At 35.2% G+C, this 21,802-nt stretch overlaps 2 protein-coding genes, 1 long non-coding RNA gene and 1 pseudogene across 3 annotated transcripts; 2 read left to right on the forward strand and 2 right to left on the reverse strand.

The window, feature by feature from the left end:
• Nucleotides 1-3,746: 3,746 nt before the first annotated feature.
• On the reverse strand, nucleotides 3,747-5,536 carry LOC145799890 (G-type lectin S-receptor-like serine/threonine-protein kinase At1g11330; annotated as a pseudogene).
• Nucleotides 5,537-5,673: 137 nt separating this feature from the next.
• LOC145799891 (G-type lectin S-receptor-like serine/threonine-protein kinase At1g61550) lies at nucleotides 5,674-6,996 on the reverse strand. The gene is made up of 3 exons (XM_082889532.1): nucleotides 6,327-6,996; nucleotides 5,870-6,223; nucleotides 5,674-5,765 (listed from the first exon to the last, which is right to left on the reverse strand). The coding sequence occupies exons 1-3, from the start codon at nucleotides 6,994-6,996 to the stop codon at nucleotides 5,674-5,676; spliced, it is 1,116 nt and encodes a 371-aa protein (XP_082745658.1).
• A 7,772-nt stretch (nucleotides 6,997-14,768) lies between these two features.
• On the forward strand, nucleotides 14,769-19,845 carry LOC114294784 (cytochrome P450 85A3-like). The gene is made up of 11 exons (XM_082889533.1): nucleotides 14,769-15,999; nucleotides 16,101-16,186; nucleotides 16,890-17,020; nucleotides 17,141-17,268; nucleotides 17,500-17,923; nucleotides 18,344-18,388; nucleotides 18,689-18,917; nucleotides 19,009-19,095; nucleotides 19,326-19,404; nucleotides 19,638-19,744; nucleotides 19,840-19,845. The coding sequence occupies exons 7-11, from the start codon at nucleotides 18,744-18,746 to the stop codon at nucleotides 19,843-19,845; spliced, it is 453 nt and encodes a 150-aa protein (XP_082745659.1). The 5' UTR covers nucleotides 14,769-15,999; nucleotides 16,101-16,186; nucleotides 16,890-17,020; nucleotides 17,141-17,268; nucleotides 17,500-17,923; nucleotides 18,344-18,388; nucleotides 18,689-18,743.
• Nucleotides 19,846-19,906: 61 nt separating this feature from the next.
• LOC145798836 (uncharacterized) lies at nucleotides 19,907-21,576 on the forward strand. The gene is made up of 4 exons (XR_014340559.1): nucleotides 19,907-20,219; nucleotides 20,362-20,430; nucleotides 20,514-20,703; nucleotides 21,135-21,576. It is a non-coding gene; the product is annotated as an uncharacterized LOC145798836 (long non-coding RNA).
• Nucleotides 21,577-21,802: the final 226 nt, after the last annotated feature.

Genomic DNA, 21,802 nt, shown 5'->3' on the forward strand with positions numbered 1-21,802 from the left:
AGCTAGGTCAAGTGTTGTCTTTTCTAGACGAGATCATTGTTCCCCTACTTGCCGATGCCCTGTTCTTAGCCGAGATTGTTACTTGCCGGAGTACCCTTGCCATCTTGCTTGTTGAACACACTTTGTCATGATCTTGTCTTTTCACTCAGTCACCTTTTTCAGTAGAGCCAACCAACCGTTGCCACGTGTCCGAGTTGAGTGTTAAATCAGCCGGCAGAAAGAGAAATGTATCATTTGTTGTATGTCTTTGTTCTTGAGGAGAGAAAAGCTCTAGAAGAGGGAGAAGTAGTTCTTAGAGGAGGAATAGATTTCCAAGCCTGATCCTTAGAGTTCAAACCGTTGGATTCGTGTTTTGAGGTTAGAATCTTAATCTACTCTTGTTGTTCTTATTGATCATCTAGCTGCATTGCATGATCGAACCTGATTTGCAAGCCATGCATTGATTTAAAGTCGGGTTTAGAAAGAGAAAGTGGTATTCATGTGTTCTTGAATAAAAAGCCTTGTTAGATCCGAGAGTTTGCATCAAGATTCATGTTTTGTGTTTGTTTTCATAAAATCTTCGTGTATGGGTACCCAGGTTCATGTTTTTGAATTCATAGCATGAAATCTCAGATTTTGTAATGATAAGTTATGATCTTTTCATCCATGTTCTTCATGTTCATGTTCTTCAAGAAAGGGAAACCCAGATTTTCCCGACTTCATTTCCTTGAATGTGGCCATCGGGACCACACCTCGGCAAGGAGGTGTGGGACCTCGGCCAAGATCTGGTTGGTGCCCATTATGTCTTCCTGAGATGAGGAACAGTGTTTTGTTTTGGTTCGACTTGGTTTTTGAAGGAATGCCGAGATCATTTGCATTCATGTAAAGCTTGTTTGAAAGTGCATTCAATAGACTTTGCCATGTGTTTGTAGGACTTGGACTCTCGCTTGACCCCGACATTGAAGAACTATGTGAGTGGTATTTTTAATAAAGCTATGTTATACGTTTTGATAAAGGCTTTGCTTTGCTTTGTTTTGAAAGTATTTGTCAAGCATGAATGATATCCCTATTTTGTGTATCAAGTGTTAGTCTTGTTTTGGATAACAACCTTTGAAAGTCCGTACGTGCTAGGGGACTATAAGCATTTGTAGCACAAACCTTTGAAAGTCCGTACGTGCTAGGGGACTATAAGCATTTGTAGCACAAACCTTTGAAAGTCCGTACGTGCTAGGGGACTATAAGCATTTGTAACACAACCTTTGTTAACGTCACCCCTTGAAACTTGAAAGCCTTGAAAGACTTTGATTGATGAAGCTTGAAAGATTTGTTAGATGAACTTGATTCCTCCCTTATTGGTTACAAGCTATGATTATGTATTGTTTTGTTAAAGGTCTCGGATATCATGCATGCAAACCCTTTATTACTTGTACCAGTCACTGAGTATCCAAGCTCACCCTCTCTATATATATGTAGGTGATGAGCAGGTCGGCGGCGACGCCTAGATGTGCCTTGCAAGTTGTTTTGGATTCGCATTTTTTAGCATCTTGAAGATCATGCTTCTTTGCTTGCATTTCTCTGTATTTCGTGTATGATGGCTCAAGAATCCTTTTGGTCAAGATGTATTTTGTATTTCATTTTATTGTATCCAAGTCGTAAAGCTATGTAAAGATGTATGCCATTTCATTTGACTTATACACAGCTCTTATGGACCACTTGTATTGTAAATTATTGCTTCCGCGCTTGTTAGCCCCATATGTAATACTCTGATTGTGTGTGAATTTTGAAAGTTGGCCTTCGGTAATCTCGGATTACTGGCCATCACGGCACCATTCTACTAGGGGCGGAATGGGGTCGTGACAATGCAACAATAAAATTATCAAAATTGTTACTTAAAATATATTTCTGATATCATTAGAAACTGTTAATGGACTTAATAATTTATTAACAAAATTTGTCATTTGTTATGTGATTAGAAACTTGTAGGGACGAAATGTAATTTCTAGAATAGCAAAGAACAATTGCATTTTTAGCAAATCTCAAAGATGTATTTATAATTTACCCTTAAATTTTTTGGTTTGATTTTCAACATCTTCAACACAAGGGCGTGCCTATGGGCAACATATCTTCAAAACACTGGCTTGATATGTGTTGATTCCAAATTTGTATATATATTCACAAAGGGTTTGATGTTGGTTGTCAATGGTGGTTGATGGTGGCTGGTTTTAGGAATGGGATAGGAGAGGCCATTTGGGTTTCAGTATTTAATATATTCACATATGAAATATGGGTATTTTTAGATATAGAGAATTACTATGGAGGGTAAAGTTGATATTTTCAGATAAAAAAGATGACATCATCCATTTTTTTGTTAGGCAAATCAAGGTAAAGGGAACATGTTAAATTGATAACTAATTTATGTTTAAAGGCAGTTAATGTAATTATAAATAATAAACAAAAATGTAAGATTCATTGTATTTTATTCATACCTTAAGAAGATTATATAATTTACCCGTAAATAAAAATAAAAAAATAAAAATGTTCGTGTTATGTATTTTTATAACATTTGAAGCAATGAGTAAAAGGGCATAATATTTTTTTTTTTTTTTGTGACAACGACAGCGTTAGTATGTTAATAATTAAATTATAACATATGTGAATGTCTCTCCATAGACTTCAATTTGAAAACCTCACCCTAGCACTTAAATATCCTCCCCATGATCACTTGAGTTATAGTCCAGGTTAGAATGTGAGGTTTGTCAAATAAAGATTATTGGGCTTTAGACTGCTTATGTGCCCTACATCGTGTCCATTCACATTTTACGAATTCATAAGAGAAAAATAAAATAAAATAAAATTATGAGAGAAAAAAATAAGAAAAAATTGCTCACATTCTATTTTTTGCTTTCTATTTAAGTTGGAGAAAGAAACTATTAAAAGTTATCAAAATCTAGAATGCTACTATATATACTCGCATAGTAAGAAAATTAAAAATATTTCTGTCGCGTTATTCTACTTTGTGGTAAAAATTATTTAAAATAGATCCATAATATGAACTCTTAAAGTGAAAATTACTAATTGTTGTGATTATATTATAAATGAGATGTGCTGCAGACCCCCAATTCACCCCACCCCCTACACACACGTGGGGGTTGGTTAATGGTGAAAAAAAAATAAAATAAAACAATTTCAGCCAATCAGCACCCACTGGGGGTGCTGGGGGTCTCCCTTAGTGGGGGTCCCAATCTTTAGTCTATTATGAATACTGTGGTTACAACCTATTTGATTCCTATTAATGCCACCTGTCTTGTTTTAATATGTACCTATCCCTTTATTTCAAGAATTGCATAGCCAAGTACACTATGCAGGTGTTTGGGAAGTGGATTTTTTTGTAGTTTTTTTAATTGTAGGATATTATTGGAGAATTTTTTTTTTTTTTTTTTGTTTGGGAAGATAGTTGGGTTTTTTGTGATTGGATGTGATGTTTGTGAGAGAAAAAGTGAAATGATTATGGGATTTGATGTGACATTTTGTTTGGATTTGTTTTTTTGGTTTTGTAACCAATTTGTCTTTTAATGAAAAAAAACCAAAAAAAAATTCCTTCCCAAACAGCGCCATATAACACCAAACTTTATGAACCGCAAATAACCAAAAAAGAAAATCAACTATGTTACATAGTTATATTATTATACTTGCTATATTTGTTGTTGACATTATACAAACATACCAAAATATGTTGTGTGACATATACATAATATGTTAATTGGTTATCACCCCTCAATAATTGATAGAGATGCCTTACTGTCGGAACATATTTTGTTGCATTGTGACCGAAGATCGACATCTGACAAGCTTTGAATAGTGAATTTAGGTTGTTGTGGATGTGGAAGGTCTATTTCATTACTTATCATGAGAACCACATAAGACATTGTTGGCCTATCCGCAGCGTGGTCCTGAACACAAAGAAGGCCAATATGTATACATCTCATTACTTCAGACCAGGAACATGAATCAATCACTACCTCATCCACTAAGTCTGATGCCCGGCTTTCGTTGCACAACTTCCATGCCTAGAATAGTTCCCCATATGTCCATATATGAATTAGTAGAACCACATATAATGGTGTCAACTAACAATATTTGAAAGCATGTAAAGGTGAAATTAGTGCATTTACATAACCAAGGAGGTTCAAATATTTTTTATGATAATGGAAACACGTATTCCTCATGCCATTGACCATCTCTAATAGCAAAAGACCACAACTATAGACATCTGAATTCTCTAAAAATAGCCCTCCCATTACATACTCGGGAGACATGTATCCACTGCATTTGATTAGAAATTATTATATTTATGTTTACCCAAAATTATAGGACTTCCAATCTATAAATATAATGTAATTGTTCTTCAAAAATTAAAGATTAAAAAAAGCAAGGGGACAAACTTATTTATTGAATCACTTATATTGCCTCAATATATATTTAGTCATTTCACTAAATGATAAACAAAAATAAAATTTATGTACTGAAATGAAAACAACTTAGCCTCATTTGTAATTCTAGTCTCCATTCCAATCAAAGATATATTTTAAGTTCATTTTCAAACTAGTGAGCTATGATCCCTACTGGTGGCTATTTTCATTATACTTTCATTTGTAGTATTTCAAACGTAAAATGTTCCATATCAAATACATAACTGCATCGGTAGGAAAAATAGTTGGCAAAAGTCAGCAAAGTCTATTGAAGTAAAGAAAGGATCCTTACAATGTTCCCACCACTCTGTGAGTGTTTGCTAGTTCTTGCGTCACTTGGAAAGTTCGAGCTAACCCAAAGTCTGAAATTTTCGGATTCATGTCATCATCTAAGAGAATATTGCTAGCCTTCAAATCTCTGTGAATAATCCGTAAATAAGAATCGCGATGGAGATAAAGAAGCCCTCTAGCAATACCCTGAATAATGTAGAAGCGTTTAGCTCAATCAAGCTGCACCCTTTTCGTTGCATCTAAAGCATGACCAAGAAGAAAACAAGCCTAAAATTTTTTTTCCTCAGTGCTAGACATAGTTGTAGTAACAATATTGAATGCTATGAAAAATTACAGGAGGAAAGGTGAGACTATAAACCAACCAAAGAGAAAAGGGTCCAAGCTTTTCTTTGTCATGTACTCATAAACCAATAGCTTCTCTTCCCCTTCAATGCAGCAACCAAAGAGCCTAACAAGATTCCTGTGCTACAGTTTGGATATCAATATAATCTCATTCTTGAACTCTTCCACGCCTTGTCCTGAATGACTCGAAAGTCTTTTCACTGCCACTTGCTGCCCATCTTCTAACTTTCCCTGTACTCCACCATTTTTATTAGTTGGTACATCGGATATATGTCAGCTTAATTCTTATATTTAAGAACATAATTACCTTATAAACAGGTCCAAATCCTCCTTCCCCAAGTTTGTTTGTTGTGCTGAAGTTATCGGTAGCAGCTAATATTTTATCAAAGCCAATAATAGGTAGCTCTGAAGTGTCCATTGAATCAGCCATTTCAAAGTCCTTTCTCTTGTTTTCTTTGTTTGCTGATGTACAAATATTGAACCACAGAACTGAAAATTATTTATATTTCTCAAATTTGAAATATGTTACTAATAATCATAGTTGCTTGTTAGAATTCAATTATGTAGCTTTCTTACCTCTTTGATTTGCTCTCTACCTGTGCAAACCATACATGAAGGCACCCAAGAGGACAACCCCAGAAATTGTTATAAAGCTGATGATGAATTTTTCATCATTTTTCTTATCTTTTGTTGGAAAAAAAATGGAAAAAGATAATGAAAAACAAATTACAATGTAAAAATGATATTGCTAATCCTAAGATATTAAGGCTCAAATAAATTAACTTTACCCAGCTCTGAATATGAAAGGCAAAGATAGAGGTCATTCCCGGCAAGTGAAAACTGCTGAACATCCATGAGCCCTCCAGTCCAAACCACACAATCAATTCCAGTCACATATGCATAGGCCACACAAGAACAGTTACTTAAGCACCATTGTTGGCAACCTGAGGAATCCTCGATGTACAAATATTCAAAATGATCTGGCAGCTTCATACTTCTCAACTTCCAAAATCTATCATTTTGAGCATTTCCTGATGATGCTAAGCTGCTAGTGTTCTTTTGGCATAGCAAATCAATTTTCCTCACACAACCATCTGCCCAATTTCCTTTCTTCCAATCCTCAATTGAGTTCGGTACAAACCCTTTCAAGCACTCACAATTTGGAGAGTTATTCTTATTGCAAACTCCAAAAGGTCCACAAACCCCATAAATATCACATCGATTGAGAGGTGTCATCCAAGTAACATATGGGTTCTTGACTTTCATCCATATACATTATCTTCAAAGATCCATTTGGTGTTAAGAACAGAAAGTGGACACTAGAAGTGTTGTAAATGTGCCATGTCTTATTCACATTTCCCTGCTGATTATCGTGTGTGATGTCAAATCCATCGTCGTAGCCATACAAACCGTTCGGTATCCCTATAAACTTCAAGCCGTCCCATGGACCACTTCTCCAGTATGTCTTGGAACCATTCCAAATGAAAACCTGCGGTGGTGTGTCCAGTGAAAACGTGCAAAAAAACTTTCCAGGAGATGGGCCATCTTCGGTCAGCCAAGATATGAAGCGTTTCTCTCCTGTTAATTTGGTGTTCATTGCTAGCATCATTCCCGGTAAAAAAGTGTCACAAGGATAGTTAAAGCTCTCCCACAAGGTCAATCCAGAGACACGATCTACAAGAGTAAGGTCTCTCTTGTCTGAAAGCACTACAATTGAGTTATTGGAATGGATAGAAACATTTGTCAACCAGACAGTGTTGTTCATGCCATCAAGTAGTCTAAGATTTCCATCTTTACCAATTGTTAGACTTGAAGAGGCAGTCTGTTGCTGTAACTGTGAGTGGATTCTCTTTGTTTGCCACCCATACGACTTTTCGATCATGTATTGGTATGTTCTTGTCCCAAATCCCAACATATTGCTTACTGGAATTGCTTGGAATGAAGAAGCCTAACTCAAAGATTTGGCCAGAGGAGATGAGAGTTTGTCCTGTTGAGATTGGTTGTGATTGAGTTAAAGTATCAGTTGGAGTGCAGTGTTGTGATGGAATAGTGAACAAGACAAACAAGAGGAATGGGAATGAACGAAAAGAAAAAGGAATTTTGTATTGGATACCCATTTTCTTTTAAATATTCTGTGTCTTATTTTGTGTTCACATAACTCATCTCTTATTATTGTTGAGATCCACCACTCATGGTATCTATACTTTATTGAATATAATGGTGATACTACCCGGCGGTATTTGACTGAAATCACTTAGGTGTAGTTGCTGCTATCATTGACGCAGTCCAGTGTAATTGGCATATTAAAAGTGTGTTAGAAGAATTTTTTGACTTTTCTCTTCTATCTTTAATTACTCTCCTTTTCGAACTTAACCACTCTTCTACTGTTAGTTTTCGTTCTAGATTTTTTTTTTTGGGGGGAGGGGGGTGTTTCGTATTTATTTCTTTTTTTTTTTGGGTGTTTCTTATTTATTTCTGCAATAACTTAGCATTTCTCTCTCTCAATTATTGTCTAGTATCGCTTTACCTCCTCTTAACCCAATATAACTTTATCCCAACAACTAAAGGATGACATAATTGTCACTCTAAATTATAAATTTATATCAATAAAAATATTTTATTAAGAATATGTCTCTTAAATAGATTAAAATTTAACATGTGACTTACACATGACATCTCGAATCACTACAGGAAATATAGAATTTAGCGGCGTTTATTTAGCGACATTTTTTTAAACACCACTGTTTCTAACCTTTAACAACATTTTATAAATGTCGCATTTTATTTTGATTAAAACGGTACCGTTTAAGGAATAGAAGTCGTTTTTTAAACGCCTTCACGTGTTACAATAATATTCCTCCCCCTCTCTCTTTAGCTCTGTGAGAATAAGAACCCTTCTCTCTCTCTCTCTCTCTCTCTCTGCGCCCTCATTTTGAATCTGGGAAACATTCAGAGTCTTAGAGAAGCCAATCTCTCAAATCTCTCACTCACTCACTTGATCGCTCGCTCTCTCTTTAAACCCTTCAGTCTCAGAGATTATGATTCAACCTTCTTCAGCTCGGTATCATCTCAGATCCAATCTCACAGTGATTTCGACTTTCGAAGTTCTCTCTCTCTCCATCTCTCTTTCTCGATTTCGAAGCTCCACAGCCACTACCATCTGCATCGTTGACTAAGGTGAGCACACCGTCTACAATCTCAGTTTCATATTCTCTCTCTCTCTCTCTCTCTCTCTCTCTCTCAAGCTCTTTGTTCCGTCGATTTTTCTCCTAGGGTTTACATATGTTTAAGATTTCAGATCTGTGTTTTATCATTCAAAAATATATGTTTGAGATCTGAGATTTCTCATTCAAAAATATGTTTGAGATTTGAAATTTCTTACTCAAAAACATATGTTTCAGATCTGAGATTTTCTCATTCAAAAAATATGTTTATGATTTGAAATTTCTCATTCAAAAATATTTGTTTGAGATTTGAAATTTCTTATTCGAAAATATATAGTCTTTCCTCATTAAAAATTTTCATTCGAAACAATATCCTTTTAGATATGAGATTTTCATTCGAAAATACATGCTTTTGTTAAATGATGATCAACTACCATAGTGCTTTATTTTCAAAGGCGTTCTCTGACTTAATTCACTCTAGCAGGATGCCCCGATTATTGGAAGGCCTACGATTTTTGCAGCAGATCATAAGGGGTAAATCACTTAAATGCTCAGACTTGTATTCAAAGTCTTTCAGTTTGATTTTATTTTCTTTCGCTAGTTGTGGAGTTTTTATCTGTGCGAGGAAGTGTTTCATTGCACAGAATTGACCTCACCCCAAGATAATATTTCCCCTTTCAATGAACAATCAAATTAATATTGTATTATTAGGATTGTATAAACTATTTGAAAGATTATTCTAGCATAAAATTATTTGCATAATGCTGGTGCTGGATTCTATATTTTTCTTTTGTTTTCTAATTTTTGTATGAATTTATGGAGTTAAACTATTTCAATTGCATTGAATGTTGAGCGATGGTATCCTGAGTTTCATTAAATGTTGCATCCTGCAAGTATCTACAGGTTTCATTTCATCCATATTTGGTCTCCATTTTAGGAATGTAACGTTAGTTCTTTCATTCTTTTGTCTTGAAACTGAATTTCATTTATATTTCTTAATGCTATACCATATCTCAAGGTCTTGTTACAACTTTTAAATGGACTTGTTATTGTGCCTACATCTTTTTGGGCCAAGTAAATACCAATGCTGTTTTGAAACTGTGTCAGTGAAAAGATCCAATGGGCTCAATGTGAAGACTGTTTTAAGCTGCGCAAAGTTCTTGCTGATGTTTTTCTTCCCTCAAGATGGACCTGTTCTTAAAATTGGTGGTATAGCGATCCCGGGTTTACCCTTGTTGTACAGTGATCCGGACATGTGTCCGTGAATGTTGGTAGTTGTTTATTTTCTAGTTTACATCCTCTTTACTTTGCATTTGAGTTATGGGATGTGTTGGGCAGGTTTGTTACAGGTTGGTTGTGCTTGGGAGCCTAGTGTTGCTGCCCAGATTTTTGGTCCTTCGCTCGAGCGAGGAGTTTGTCGCTCGAGCGAGAGTAGTGTTGCCCCGGTTCTGGACCTGAGAGTTGTAGTTTCTGGCTCGAGCGAGCTTTTCGTGGCTCGAGCGGTCTGGGTTTTTCTTCGCTCGATCGAGAACTTCTTGGCTCGAGCGAGAGTTTTCTGTGTCTGGTCGCTCGAGCGACCAATCCTTCGCTCGAGCGAGGGTGTTTTATATCAGCGGACAGCAGCGTCTAAAACATCACTTTTTCAGTCCTTTTCTTTGATTAAACCCTAAATCCGACACCCTCTCTCTCTAAACTTGCACTCTTTCTAAGATTTGATCTCCCTAGGGTGTGAATCTAGCCTAGGGCCTTTGTTAAAAAGATAGAGGGCGTTGAGAGCTTCGATTTAATCTGAAAAAGTTTGGATTTGGAGCAAGTTGATCTTGGAGTCTTCATCTCCTTTTGGGCTAAAACTTCAAGGTAGGGATATCCTACTCCTCTCTATGGGTTTTGTCTTTAAATTTTGGTATTTTGAGATGTTGGGCTTGGTTTGGTAATTTTGTGAAAGTTTGGGGCTTTTGTGTAATTTTACAAAAGTTGGGGTTTTATTCATAATAAACCTAGATGCATGTTTGGCATAGAAAAATAGAATGATTGTTGAATCATTGATGAAAATGGGACCTAAGGGTTGAAATGGTAATTATGGAAAATGGCCTAATTACATTGTTTAATTAATTGGGATAATTAATTGGTGAGAAATGAGGAAATGAAATGTTGATTGAATATCCATTTGTGCATTTATTTTCTGTTTTAGAAATAACTGCTTTGGGCTATCGGTGGAGGATAGTCGTGATTGTTGTAGACAATGTATGTTGATTAGGCAAACTGAAACTAATCAATGGAATGTGTTATAAAACTTGACAGTTGCTAGAATACATTAATTGTTTGTATTGTGTGATTGTATATAGAACCAATGTGTTTATATACGTTATGTGTAGAGGAGGAGATAGGGGATGTACTCCGCGGTTTAGGGGAAGATAGGGGATGGACCTCTAAACCGGATAGGTATTTGGAGGAGATAGGGGATGTACTCCGTAGACAGAGCTCATATGCTTGTCTAGAGAAGTGAAGATAGAGCTCATATGCTTATCTTTGTGAAGTGTGGATACAGCTTGTATGCTTATCTGTGGATATTGTTGATATACATATCTGTTGTAGAATGTGGATACAGCTTGTATGCTTATCTGTGGATATTGTTGTTAAACATATCTGTTGAGAATGTGAGATATAGTTTTTATACATATCTGTGGAAATGATGATAGAGCTAGCATGCTTATCTGTTGAAAAGGGAAAATGAAAAGTAATTGGGACTTGTAAGTCGTTGACATAAATATGTAATTTATGTGATTGTATCAGTGTTGACCAACTATCAATTGCTAATGTTTTAGTCATTGTCCATGGTTGGTTTAGTGTATTTCTACTGGGCTGTGGCTCACCCTATATGGGAATATCATTTTCAGGTGCAGGAAGCATGCCACCTCCAAGGACATAGCTGGGAGGCTTGTGGCGGGCATAGTTTTGTCGTTTTACTTTGATTTATTACATGTAATTTCAAGCCAAGGGCTTAATGTGTAAACGAGTTAGAACTCTTTGTTGTAACCAAGTGTTAACTTGGAAAGCTGTAAGCCCGTAGGGCATTTTGTTATGAGGTTAACATGTAATACTTATGTAACGGAATTCTAATGAATGAAAAGAATGCGGTTAGTTTATATGTAAATGCATGCCTTATTTAATGGGTTTAATGTTATTATTTTGAGGGCGTTACAGGTGGGATCCAAAAAGGTAAAATTGGTATCCATTTTTGCTTCTAAATCCTGGACTTTTTGTTCCTATATAAAAATTTTTGTTTTTGTTTTGAGCTATCTTGTTGATTGCATTCAAAACGAGCAATGAAGCCAATATATATTCCTCATCTCATTGAGGGATGTGAATGTGGATACAGGGCAGGTGCTCTTGCTCCCAAATGGTTTTATAGCATCATGTGATGATTGTGCTTTATGTTTCAAGGCTTTGTGCTCTGATTCCAAGGGTTGCCATACTGATCTGAATGGTTCGTGTGACAGGCTGTAATGCTTGCATCACTTTATGAACTTGTACTTTCTTGAGTGCCTGGCTTTCAATATGATAAAGAATTTATCTTTTTTTCTTTCTTTTTCTTTGTTTACATGTTCTCTCAATACTGATATGGGTAGATCAGAGAAAATCTGAAAGCACCTACCTCACCTTCATAAATTTCAAACTAGCATCGTCAGCATGTAAATTGGGAAGCTCTAGTACAGTTGTTCACGTTGGATTCTCTTGAGCTGTACTTCATGGACAGGGGTTGGTCTAGGTCTCATGGATGCTGCTACGAAAGGTGCTTTGCAAGCGGGAAAGCCAGTTGGTAGATTTAAGATAAGCAAAGAAACTGGCGAATGGACTGCTACAAATTTCCATCTATACCTACCTTCAGAAATGTATCTTACATGCAGGTAAATACAAAATTTTAGGTTCTATGGGTTATTTGGAACGGTGTCTTCTTTTCACTTCTATGGGTTATTTGGTAGGAGCACAACCGGTAATGCGGCATCGAAACAGCAACTGGAGCAACTGGTGGAGTTTCCAAGGGCTAATGGGTCAATTATTATTTATGATTCTGCTTATGCTGCTTATATTACTGATGATAGCCCCAAATCAATCTTTGAAATTCCTGGTGCCAGATAGGTATATGTTATTGTTTTAAATTTTATTTTTGTTTTTTATGTTTTTAAAAATTAAAAACAAGTACAAGTTTGGAAACATTCACAGTTTTTAGAAGGGTCATTCAAATCTATTGAATGAAATTATTCATGAAAGTGTTTAATTTCAACTTAATTCCAATTTCACAAAACTAAACCGTAATTTGTCATTTTGTTGGTTTCTTATATTGACTCCCAAGTAATGAAAAAAAAAGATTAAATTGACTTCAAATGATAAATAAATATATCAAATTGATCACAAAATCTTTAGTTACTTTTTTTTTTCTTTTCAATTGATGCCTTAGGTGACGATATAAGCTTATATGCTAGTACCTAGTATTGCCCTTGTTTTCTAAAAAGGGTATTTTCAGAAATTTTGTCTAAACCATTGGTTGAACAAGTGGTTTTTTTATTTTTTTATTTTTTACAGAGAACCAAACAATGAATTTGATTCATGTACCACAGGTTGCAATTGAAATTTCATCTTTCTCCAAGTTTGCCGGGTTCACGGGGGTCTGACTTGGTTGGACTGTGGTACCTGAGGAGCTGTTATACTCGAACCGGTATCCAATAATAAAGGATTTCAATAGGTTAGTGTGCACCTGCTTCAATGGTGCTTCCAGTATTGCCCAGGCTGGTGGCCTAGCTTGCCTTTCCCTAAGGGCTACATGGTTAGGATCTCTCTTTCTCTCTCTCTCTTCCACTTCTCTCTAATAGCTTTAACTGTTGATAATGTAGGTCTTAACTGATGTGATGTCCAAATACTTCCGAATCCCCAAAACCTTGATCACATCATGGGGGTGTGCATTTTGAATCCCTTCTTTAATTCATGCTATGAAGTTATTTATTTATTCCTCCTGGTTACTACCTTTGTATTGAGTGTGGATTGTTTACAATGTGACAGTTCGAGCGATAGTCTTTATTTTTCGTTGGATGTTCAAAAGTTGCGACCAGAGGTTTGGAGCAATATTTGTTAATGTTTCTTTTCCCTGTTTCTGTCTTAGTTTTTATTTTTTAGCTTGTAGTTTATGTACAAGTTGAGATATGTGTACCATTGTTCAGATATGGTATATTATGTCTGTTTTACCTCAAAAGTGCTCAATTTGTGTTTGAAAGGAATGGCTGGAGTTAGGTTTCAAGTTCTTATGTTGTGGGTTCAAACATGAGGGTAGCCACTTTATATATAATAATGCCAAAAGTTAGGTCTGCACTCAATTTACCCCTCTTAGAACCCCATCTAAGGGGGATTAAACTGGGTGTACTTCGTTTTTTTGTTTGGTTCTGTTTAGTCAACTAGAATGGTTATTTAGATTAATCAAAAAGTAATGAGATTTAATGGCCTTTTTTTAACGGCGTTTTTTTAAACGCCACTTTTCTTAATTTTTAACGACGTTTTATAACCGCCACATATTTTTTAATTAAAATGGCACCGTTTTATAATTAAAGGCGTTTAAAAATGCCTCCAAATGCGGTGGGTACACGCGCTTCCTCCGTGCTCTTTTTGAAACCCTTATTTTGATTCTGTGTGAGAGAAACTCAGAATGCTACAACTCTCTCTCTCTCAACCCTTATACGCACATCTCTCTCTCTCTTAACCCTCTCGAAGCTCCATCGAAGCTCCATCTACACCCGCGATTTCGAAGCTTCAGAGCGATATCGAAGCTTCATCGCCACCATCATCTGCTCTCTCTCTCTCTCTCGATTTAGATCTACTATGCTCCATTTTTCCAAATTTCGAGGTAGCGAGCTCCACCGTCTCTCTCTCTCTCTCTAGATCCATGAAATCAATAAAGAGATCTATGAAATCAATGTTTGAAGGCATTCTCACTTGATCCTTATTTGTAGCGACTCAGAGATTCAGTGATTTTAGAGCGATTTCGATTTCGAAGCTCCATCGCCACCACCATCTGCACTTGTGATTTCGATTTCACTAAGGTGAGCTCCACCATGTCTCTTTCTCTCTCTATACATATATATATACCTACACTTTCTCTCTCTAAAACTCTCTCTTCTCGTCTTCCAGAAGCTCAGATTGAACTCTGACCCCTCAATTACTTGCATTTCAAGCTCCAATGGCGGCGAATAGTCTACTTTGTTTCTGAACTTTAATCGGTACTCTCTCTCTCTCTCTCGCTCGCTCGCTCTCTCTATTTCTTTCGAATTTTACTACATGTATAACATTTGAGTTCTTGGATTTGTGATTCAAAACACCATCTTCAAATCCCTCTTTTCTCTCATTTCTTATCTGTTTATATATATATATATGGTTTGATTTGTGTTCTCATTCTCAGATTGCATCTTATAAAGAGGGGTTCGGTTTGATCTTGTTCTTTTCCTTGCAATTTCAATTTGGGTGAAGAAAAATTGGCTATGGTAAAAACCTTATTGTTCTGATTGATGGAACTTGATTTATATTTAATTTACTACTGTGGATTTGGGTTTTTCATTATTTGATTTAATTTGCTGGCTCTGTTATGCTATTTGTTTATTTTTCACTTTTGTTCCACAAGTTTGGTGATAAAAGAGAGATCTTCATTTTACAATTTCGACCAGTGTTTTTGGTGTCTTGTATCAAATAAAATGAACTTGAGATTTCAATGACATTGTTTGGTATTGTTTGATTTTGCTACTTTGGAATATGATTTTCATAATTTTGCTTATGTTTGGTGTTTCATGGAATGAAATGGACTATAATTGCTTTAATTGCGTACAATTTTTTTGAAATTACAAATTGAAATTTCTTCTCTTTATTTTTGTATTCATGTCTGGCTTCTGATTCTAAATGAACAACTGTATTGTCCTCTTCCTACTGCTTTTGAAATCCTAAAGAGCCTTCAGCTTTTGTTCTTCACTATGAAGTTGGGCAGAAATATGAGCCTCATTATGACTGCTTTCTTGATGAGTTCAACACTAAAAATGGGGGCCAACAGAATTAGCACATAGATTCCTCCGAGAAAAAATTATGATTTCTAGGTTATTTTCGAACCTATTACAGTTATGGAGAAGCTGAGGCATTGACTGGTGATATTGAAGAAGATAGTCAGATTTTTGGGGAGGTCTCGAGGATCAAAAAGATTATTGATTATTGTCAAGATGAGGTTTGTCTTCATAACTTCTATTGAATCTTTCTCTTTTATGTGAATTTAGTTTTTATTTCTGTATGCTTTTGAAAGTTTTTTTTTTTTTTTTGTAAGAACTTTAACTGATAAATGAGAGATTAAGCAGAAATTCCCTGTTACATTTTGATCCCAGAGTGTCTAGAAAATCCCTGTTACATTCTTATTGATAATTGTCAAGATAATGTTTGGTATTCTCTCTCTCATGAGAACATTACTGAGGAGGGTATAGACTCCTAAGAGTTTTTGAACATATATGAGTGTGGTCATTCATGTGTAGATTAGCTTTTAAGCTATTAATTTTTGTGATGTGAGTCTGGGATCAGAATGCAAAGGATATGCTCTCTGTTGTAGCTAAGAAATTAAGAAATTAATGGCATACTCTATGCTGTTGGTGGATATGATGGAAGAAATTACTTGAGGCTATTTATGAGATTGCCATCTTCATTCATCGCTTTCATAATCTCAACCTCTTCCGACAAGGGTATGTATGCTTCTATTACTTCTTCTTCTTCTTCTATTATATCCATTTCTATTTCTATTTGATCATTTCTTTCTGATTTTTTAATTTTATGTGCATTGTAGATGGTATCAGATTACGATTACAATGAGACGGGAGGACAGTGACGACACTTGTCTCGGAATGCCAGCTAGAGTGGTTCAATACGAAGGTATTTCATTTTTATTTATTTACTTCCCAATTTGAAGTCTTTATATACATACACACACACACACACACACACTCAACGTGATTGGATTTCTTTTTCTCACCAAACCCCTTTGTTGGGTTTTGGATAAATAAAGCCATCTAGTGTTTGAACAAAGTGCCTATTGCTCAAATGTGTTGGCTTTTCATTCATACAAAGGCATATCTTATATCGGGAATTGTTTATGTTTTTAGTTTGCTATCTGGTATTGCTATGAGCTGGTAATTTAAAGGATAATCCATCTATTTTTCTTATCCAATTAGGACATTGTGCTATATGGAAATTGATGTTGACAAGGGAACTAATACCTCATAATTAGTGGATTACATGTGAATCTCAGGTGTGTAAGAATTTAAAACATGTCCACTGATAGGGAAGTTGTGCCAAAAAGGAGTGAAGTTTGCAAGTTCACTGAATGAATTTTATATGTTGCATAAATCTGGCTATCAGTCTCTTGCCCTAATATGAAAAGCTTAATTGTAGTATTTGAGTGCTATGTTTGGCCTTTAATTTTAAAGGCAAATTACCCTTGTAGTTATTGTAATTTCACTCTTATGTTGATAGTTTGGTCATTTAGTTCTATTTTCCACAACCAAAAAAAAAAAAAAAAAAAAATTGAATTTCTTACCATGTTACAATTTAATGCAATTGATTATGCCTTTTGTAGAAATTGGGTTGAGATGAAATTTGGGGATTATGGTGTTAGACATCCAATTTGAAAAGGGATACAAGCCTCTTGTTTTTGAAAACAAGGATGTTAGTCTCAACAATTTGGATGCTATTTTCGATGAATCAGGGGTAACTATATCTTGTTTATAATTTCAGTCAAAAAACATTTGATTATCTACCCTTTCGGTTAGTATTTGAGGAATAGGGCATTGGGGTGACTTTAATTGTGATTTTTGTTTTGATGTGCAGGACACTCAAAACCTTGTCGTGGAAAGACGGGAAGAACAACCTATGAATCCTATCTTCATGAACGCTTTTGAATACTTATATCTAAATCTTAGGGTCTCAACCTAAATTCTTTGTTTGAAAAGAAAATGGTATGTCAGAGGCTTATAGTTTTTTGATTGTTATGTTTTGGTAGTTGAGCTATCAGATGTAGAGATCTTTAGAATCTGAGCATTCCATGCATTTTTGTCAGTTAAGTCAGAGTTCCTATCTCATATCATGAATGAACCAGCTGATATTTAGTTTTTTAACTTGTTTGATGATGTATGTTTCCAATAGTTAATAGTTGAATGACTAATAATTGTCTCTATTATATTGGACAGACCTTGAGCCGAAGCTTCAAGGGGAGCAAACTGGGCGCAAGGGTCATTTATCTGTTGCAACAGAGGTATGATCTTTCAGGGGTCACCTGTTGAGTGAAAAATCAGGAGATGAATTTTGGTCACAAGTCATTTATTATTCGCAATGATTATAATTTGCTAACTTTTTATTTTATTTTATTTATTTTTTTGTGGTTGGTTTCTCTATTTGAGCTTCAACAATTTAACTGGACAGATTCCGGATGCACTATTCAATTTGAGTTCTCTCTCTTACTTGTAATAAACATCTTCTGCCCTGTTGTTTCAAAAAAAACTCCCAGCATGTACTCTTTATTCCTTGAATTAATTTCTTTATGCTTAGGTTTCTTGGGAATAATAAATTAGCCGGTACCCTTCCTGCCCAAATGAGTACATCTCTCCTGAATATGTAAGTATTTCTTATATAACCATTCATAGCTTAATTTAAACACGTGTAAATGGGTGTTATCAACAAACTTCTTTCGTAAGTTTTGAAGTTCATTCCTTCTTTGGTCTATAACAATTATCAAGAGATGTTTGTTTTCTAATATAGTTTCTCAAGTTTCATGATTATATATAGATTCAAAAGCATAATCAACTATTGAACTACAATGATACATCAGAGATTAATCATTTTTTCCATTTGATTTTTTTATCAACAGCAACATATTTTTTAGACAACCCTGCTATGTGTGCAAGAAAATCATGTAATAGGCAAGGCAACAATCCTAGTACCCTTGAAACTAAAACTGAAACTGACAGTTTCTACATTGACTTGTACCCTTGAAACTGAAACTGACATTGAGATTTGCTGGGGTGTAATATGCAGTAATTTAGTGGCCAACAACTTCACAATGGAAAGTTCAAACAACAGGTGATTCTCTCCCTGCTGTATGCTTTTGTTTTTATTACATATGATTCTGAACATTCAGTGAAACAACAACACTAAATGAAAGTTAGTTTCTTTCTCGTTAAATTGTTTTAGCATTGAACAACATGAGTTGGTTACCAGCACCTGCTTGAGCAGTCAAACATACTTGACAGTGCTGCTGAATGCAATAGTTTTTTGAACTTTTCATAATGCTGATGTGTGCTCATAAATTTATGTGAAATAATGATGATGGCACCTTTCTAGTTTTGAAGATATGGAATTTTTCATTGATCTTATCTGTAGCATGCTGAGATGACTCGTAGAGGAAAGAAGAGCTTGCCAAGAAACCAAACATGACATGCTTGGTCTCCTAACGAATGGGGGTGAAAAAAACAGATATAATCTAACAGATGAAGAGATAATTGATCAAATGATAGCAATTTTGTATTCTGGATACGAGATTGTTTCGGCTACTTCTATGATGGATGTCAAGTATCTCCACGATCATCCCAACGTTCTTCAAGAACTCAGGGTAAGTGGATTTGACAACATGTTTTGCACTCGTAGATAGTAATCTGTGTGTTCGAGCGCTCTTAAATCTAACTAGGATGTTTGTGCTTCAGAAAGAGCATTTGGCGATAAGAGAAAGGAAAAGGGCAGAGGATCCAATCAACTGGAACGATTTCAAGTCGATGAACTTTACACATTCTGTGAGTATTTTTGAAGTTTTGACCCTAGCTAGCAACTGATCACAGAACCGGGCACAATGTATATGGAAAGACATAGTTTTTAAAATAGACAATCAAACAAATCTAGTAAAATTTTGTCAATTTATGTGGTGTTCTATGCTCGTTACTGTGTTTGCATAACTGAGGAATTGAAAAAGGGGTTTCAACTTGAAGAAAATTTATTAGATTAATCTGGTGTTTATTGGGTGCAGTTGATCTTTGAGACATCAAGATTATCTACAATTGTTAATGAGGTTTTAAGGAAGACTACGCAAGACATGAAACTGAATGGTGAGTCTCTTATGTTATCTTCTAAACACCGATATAAATATAATGGTCCCTACTATTAGCTAGGTCAATCATAGAAGAGGAATGCACCACCATTATAATACCCTTTCAGCATGAGATTTATGTTATTGGCATGATATGATTTTCAATGGTCTGGATGAGCCAATTGGACATGTCAAATATAAGATTTCATCAACAAATAGATAAATCAAAGCACTTTCTTTGTGTTTCTACAGGGTTTGTCATTCCCAAAGGATGGAGAATTTATGTTTATACAAGAGAAAACAATTATGACCCGTGTTTATATCCCGACCCCTTAGCCTTCAATCCATGGAGATGGATGGTAAGTAAAAATCATAAATTCCTATGTTACCCATTTAGATTTATTTAGCTTAAAATTTGAAATTTCATGTGTAAGCAGTTGTAAGTTGATTGTAGGCTTGATAACAGCGTAAATGAGTAAGGAAATAACTAATATAACCTTGACTGCCAAATGCAAGACAAAAGCTCGGAGTTGCAGAACTACTTCTTCATGTTTGGAGGAGGCACTAGGCAGTGTCCGGGAAAGGAACTGGGAATAGCTGAAATTTCTACATTCCTACATTACTTTGTTACTAGATACAGGGAAACCACTAATTCAAAATTGAAAATAGATAGTGTAATAAATTACTTATGTATTTTTTTGGATGAATTTTTATTAATACCTTAAATGTGATTTACTTTTTTTTTTAAATCCAGATGGGAAGAAGTAGGGGGAGATAAGCTAATGAAATTTCCAAGAGTTGAAGCACCAAATGGGCAGCACATTATGGTCTCAAGTTTGTAACTGACCTTTTTTTGTTTGTAACTAACCTTTTTTGTTATGTAACCAAGTGTTCTTAAATTATTAATGGTGTATTTTCACACCCTACAGGTCGACAATACAGCATCTGACTGTGTTTTACTTTGATGTTCACACAGGACCAAGGATTGGAAGTGATATCAGAAGGTTTGGATAAATTGAAAGACATGGCTCGTGATTTGAATGAGGTTTGCTACTACCTTGTGCATTTGTATTTGTTGTGTTTGTCCCATTTTGTGCACATCAATTTTTGACTTTGCAATTCATACAGGAAATTGATAGGCAAGTTCCTTTAATGGATGGATTGACACTAAGGTTTGAGAACACATCTTGTCCTAGTAATATCTGAAGCTACAAGTATTCTTAAGTTATTAATGGTGTATTTTCACATCCTATAGGTCGACAATGCAGCATCTGACCTTAAGAACACCAATGTGAGACTTGTGGATACTGTTAACCAGGTGATTAAGCTGCCACTGTATATTCTGTAGATTTGCATCACTTTGTGTGCTGCACAGAGAGAGAGAGAGAGAGAGAGATTCAGCTATGCTATGTCGTAGATCTCTTTGCTGGATTTGACAGAAAGTTTTGATTTGTTTCAGCTGAGATCCAGTCAAAATTTCTGTATTGATATTATACTGTTGTGCATAATTCTTGGGATTGCCGCCTATCTATACAAGTAAGTTTCACTTTCTCAAAAAAATGGAGAGGAAATGTTTTATCTAATTCTTGGTAATAGCTGACATGCTTAATGGACTCTAGAAAATAATTTCATGCATGGGTGAAGTTATAGTTAGAAGCCAATAATTTAACTTATAAACTAAAGCTGAGTGCATGGTTATTCTGGTTTGGATCTTCTTCTTGGTTTATTATTATGTTTTATGATTGGCAGAGACCGAGAGGATTGAAGGCTATGGGAAGCAGCATGGAGAGCGATTCAGAATGATAATGAAGGATGGATGGGGGCTTTCCTTCGGATTCTTATTTCTGTTTTTTTTTCTTTTTTTCCTTTGATTTGATTGGGGAGTTGGGTGTTTTGGTTCACTGTCTTCTTATTTTTTGTGTTAACTGGGGGAGGGAGTGGTGAGAGAGAGAGAGAGAGAGAGAGAGAGAGAGAGAGAGAGAAGAGAGTAATATTATTTTGTGGCTTTGTATACAAAGTAGTAATTAATTTTTTGGTTGAGAATTGCGTATACAATTTTTGGATATGTTATTTTGGGGGTAATATTAAAATATCATTTGTGGATATGTTATTTTGTGGGTAATGGTGATTGGTGAATGGGAAAGTGAATTAATGATGCATTTGCTATTTGAATGTAAGTTATTATTTCATATTAGTGTTATTCATTTTTATTATATGTATTTTTTTAGTTTAATCACATAAATTAGCACAATTTCAAAAAAAGAAAAAGAAAAAGAGATATCACGGCGTTTTTTTAAAAACGCCACTTAAACCCAAAATATTAACGGTTAGATTTTTTAAAAAAGATATGACGGCGTTTAAAAAATGTCGCTAAATATCATAATGACATCATGGTATTGTCAAGTAAGACATTTAGC

The sequence above is a fragment of the Camellia sinensis genome, chromosome 9, assembly GCF_055761805.1.
Source record: "Camellia sinensis isolate YWXY chromosome 9, ASM5576180v1, whole genome shotgun sequence".
Lineage (NCBI taxonomy): Eukaryota > Viridiplantae > Streptophyta > Magnoliopsida > Ericales > Theaceae > Camellia > Camellia sinensis.

Excerpts from the sequence above, each read along its gene's own strand:
- LOC145799891 (XM_082889532.1), bottom strand. The coding sequence starts at position 6,996 with ATGTTGGGATTTGGGACAAGAACATACCAATACATGATCGAAAAGTCG. Across the intron at positions 6,224-6,326 it reads TGAAAGTCAAGAACCCATAT|GGTTTGTACCGAACTCAATT; the intron begins GTTACTTGGATG and ends AGTGCTTGAAAG. Across the intron at positions 5,766-5,869 it reads CCTTTCATATTCAGAGCTGG|ATAAGAAAAATGATGAAAAA; the intron begins GTAAAGTTAATT and ends TTCCAACAAAAG.
- LOC114294784 (XM_082889533.1), top strand. The coding sequence starts at position 18,744 with ATGCTTGGTCTCCTAACGAATGGGGGTGAAAAAAACAGATATAATCTA. Across the intron at positions 18,918-19,008 it reads ACGTTCTTCAAGAACTCAGG|AAAGAGCATTTGGCGATAAG; the intron begins GTAAGTGGATTT and ends TTTGTGCTTCAG. Across the intron at positions 19,405-19,637 it reads GCAAGACATGAAACTGAATG|GGTTTGTCATTCCCAAAGGA; the intron begins GTGAGTCTCTTA and ends GTGTTTCTACAG.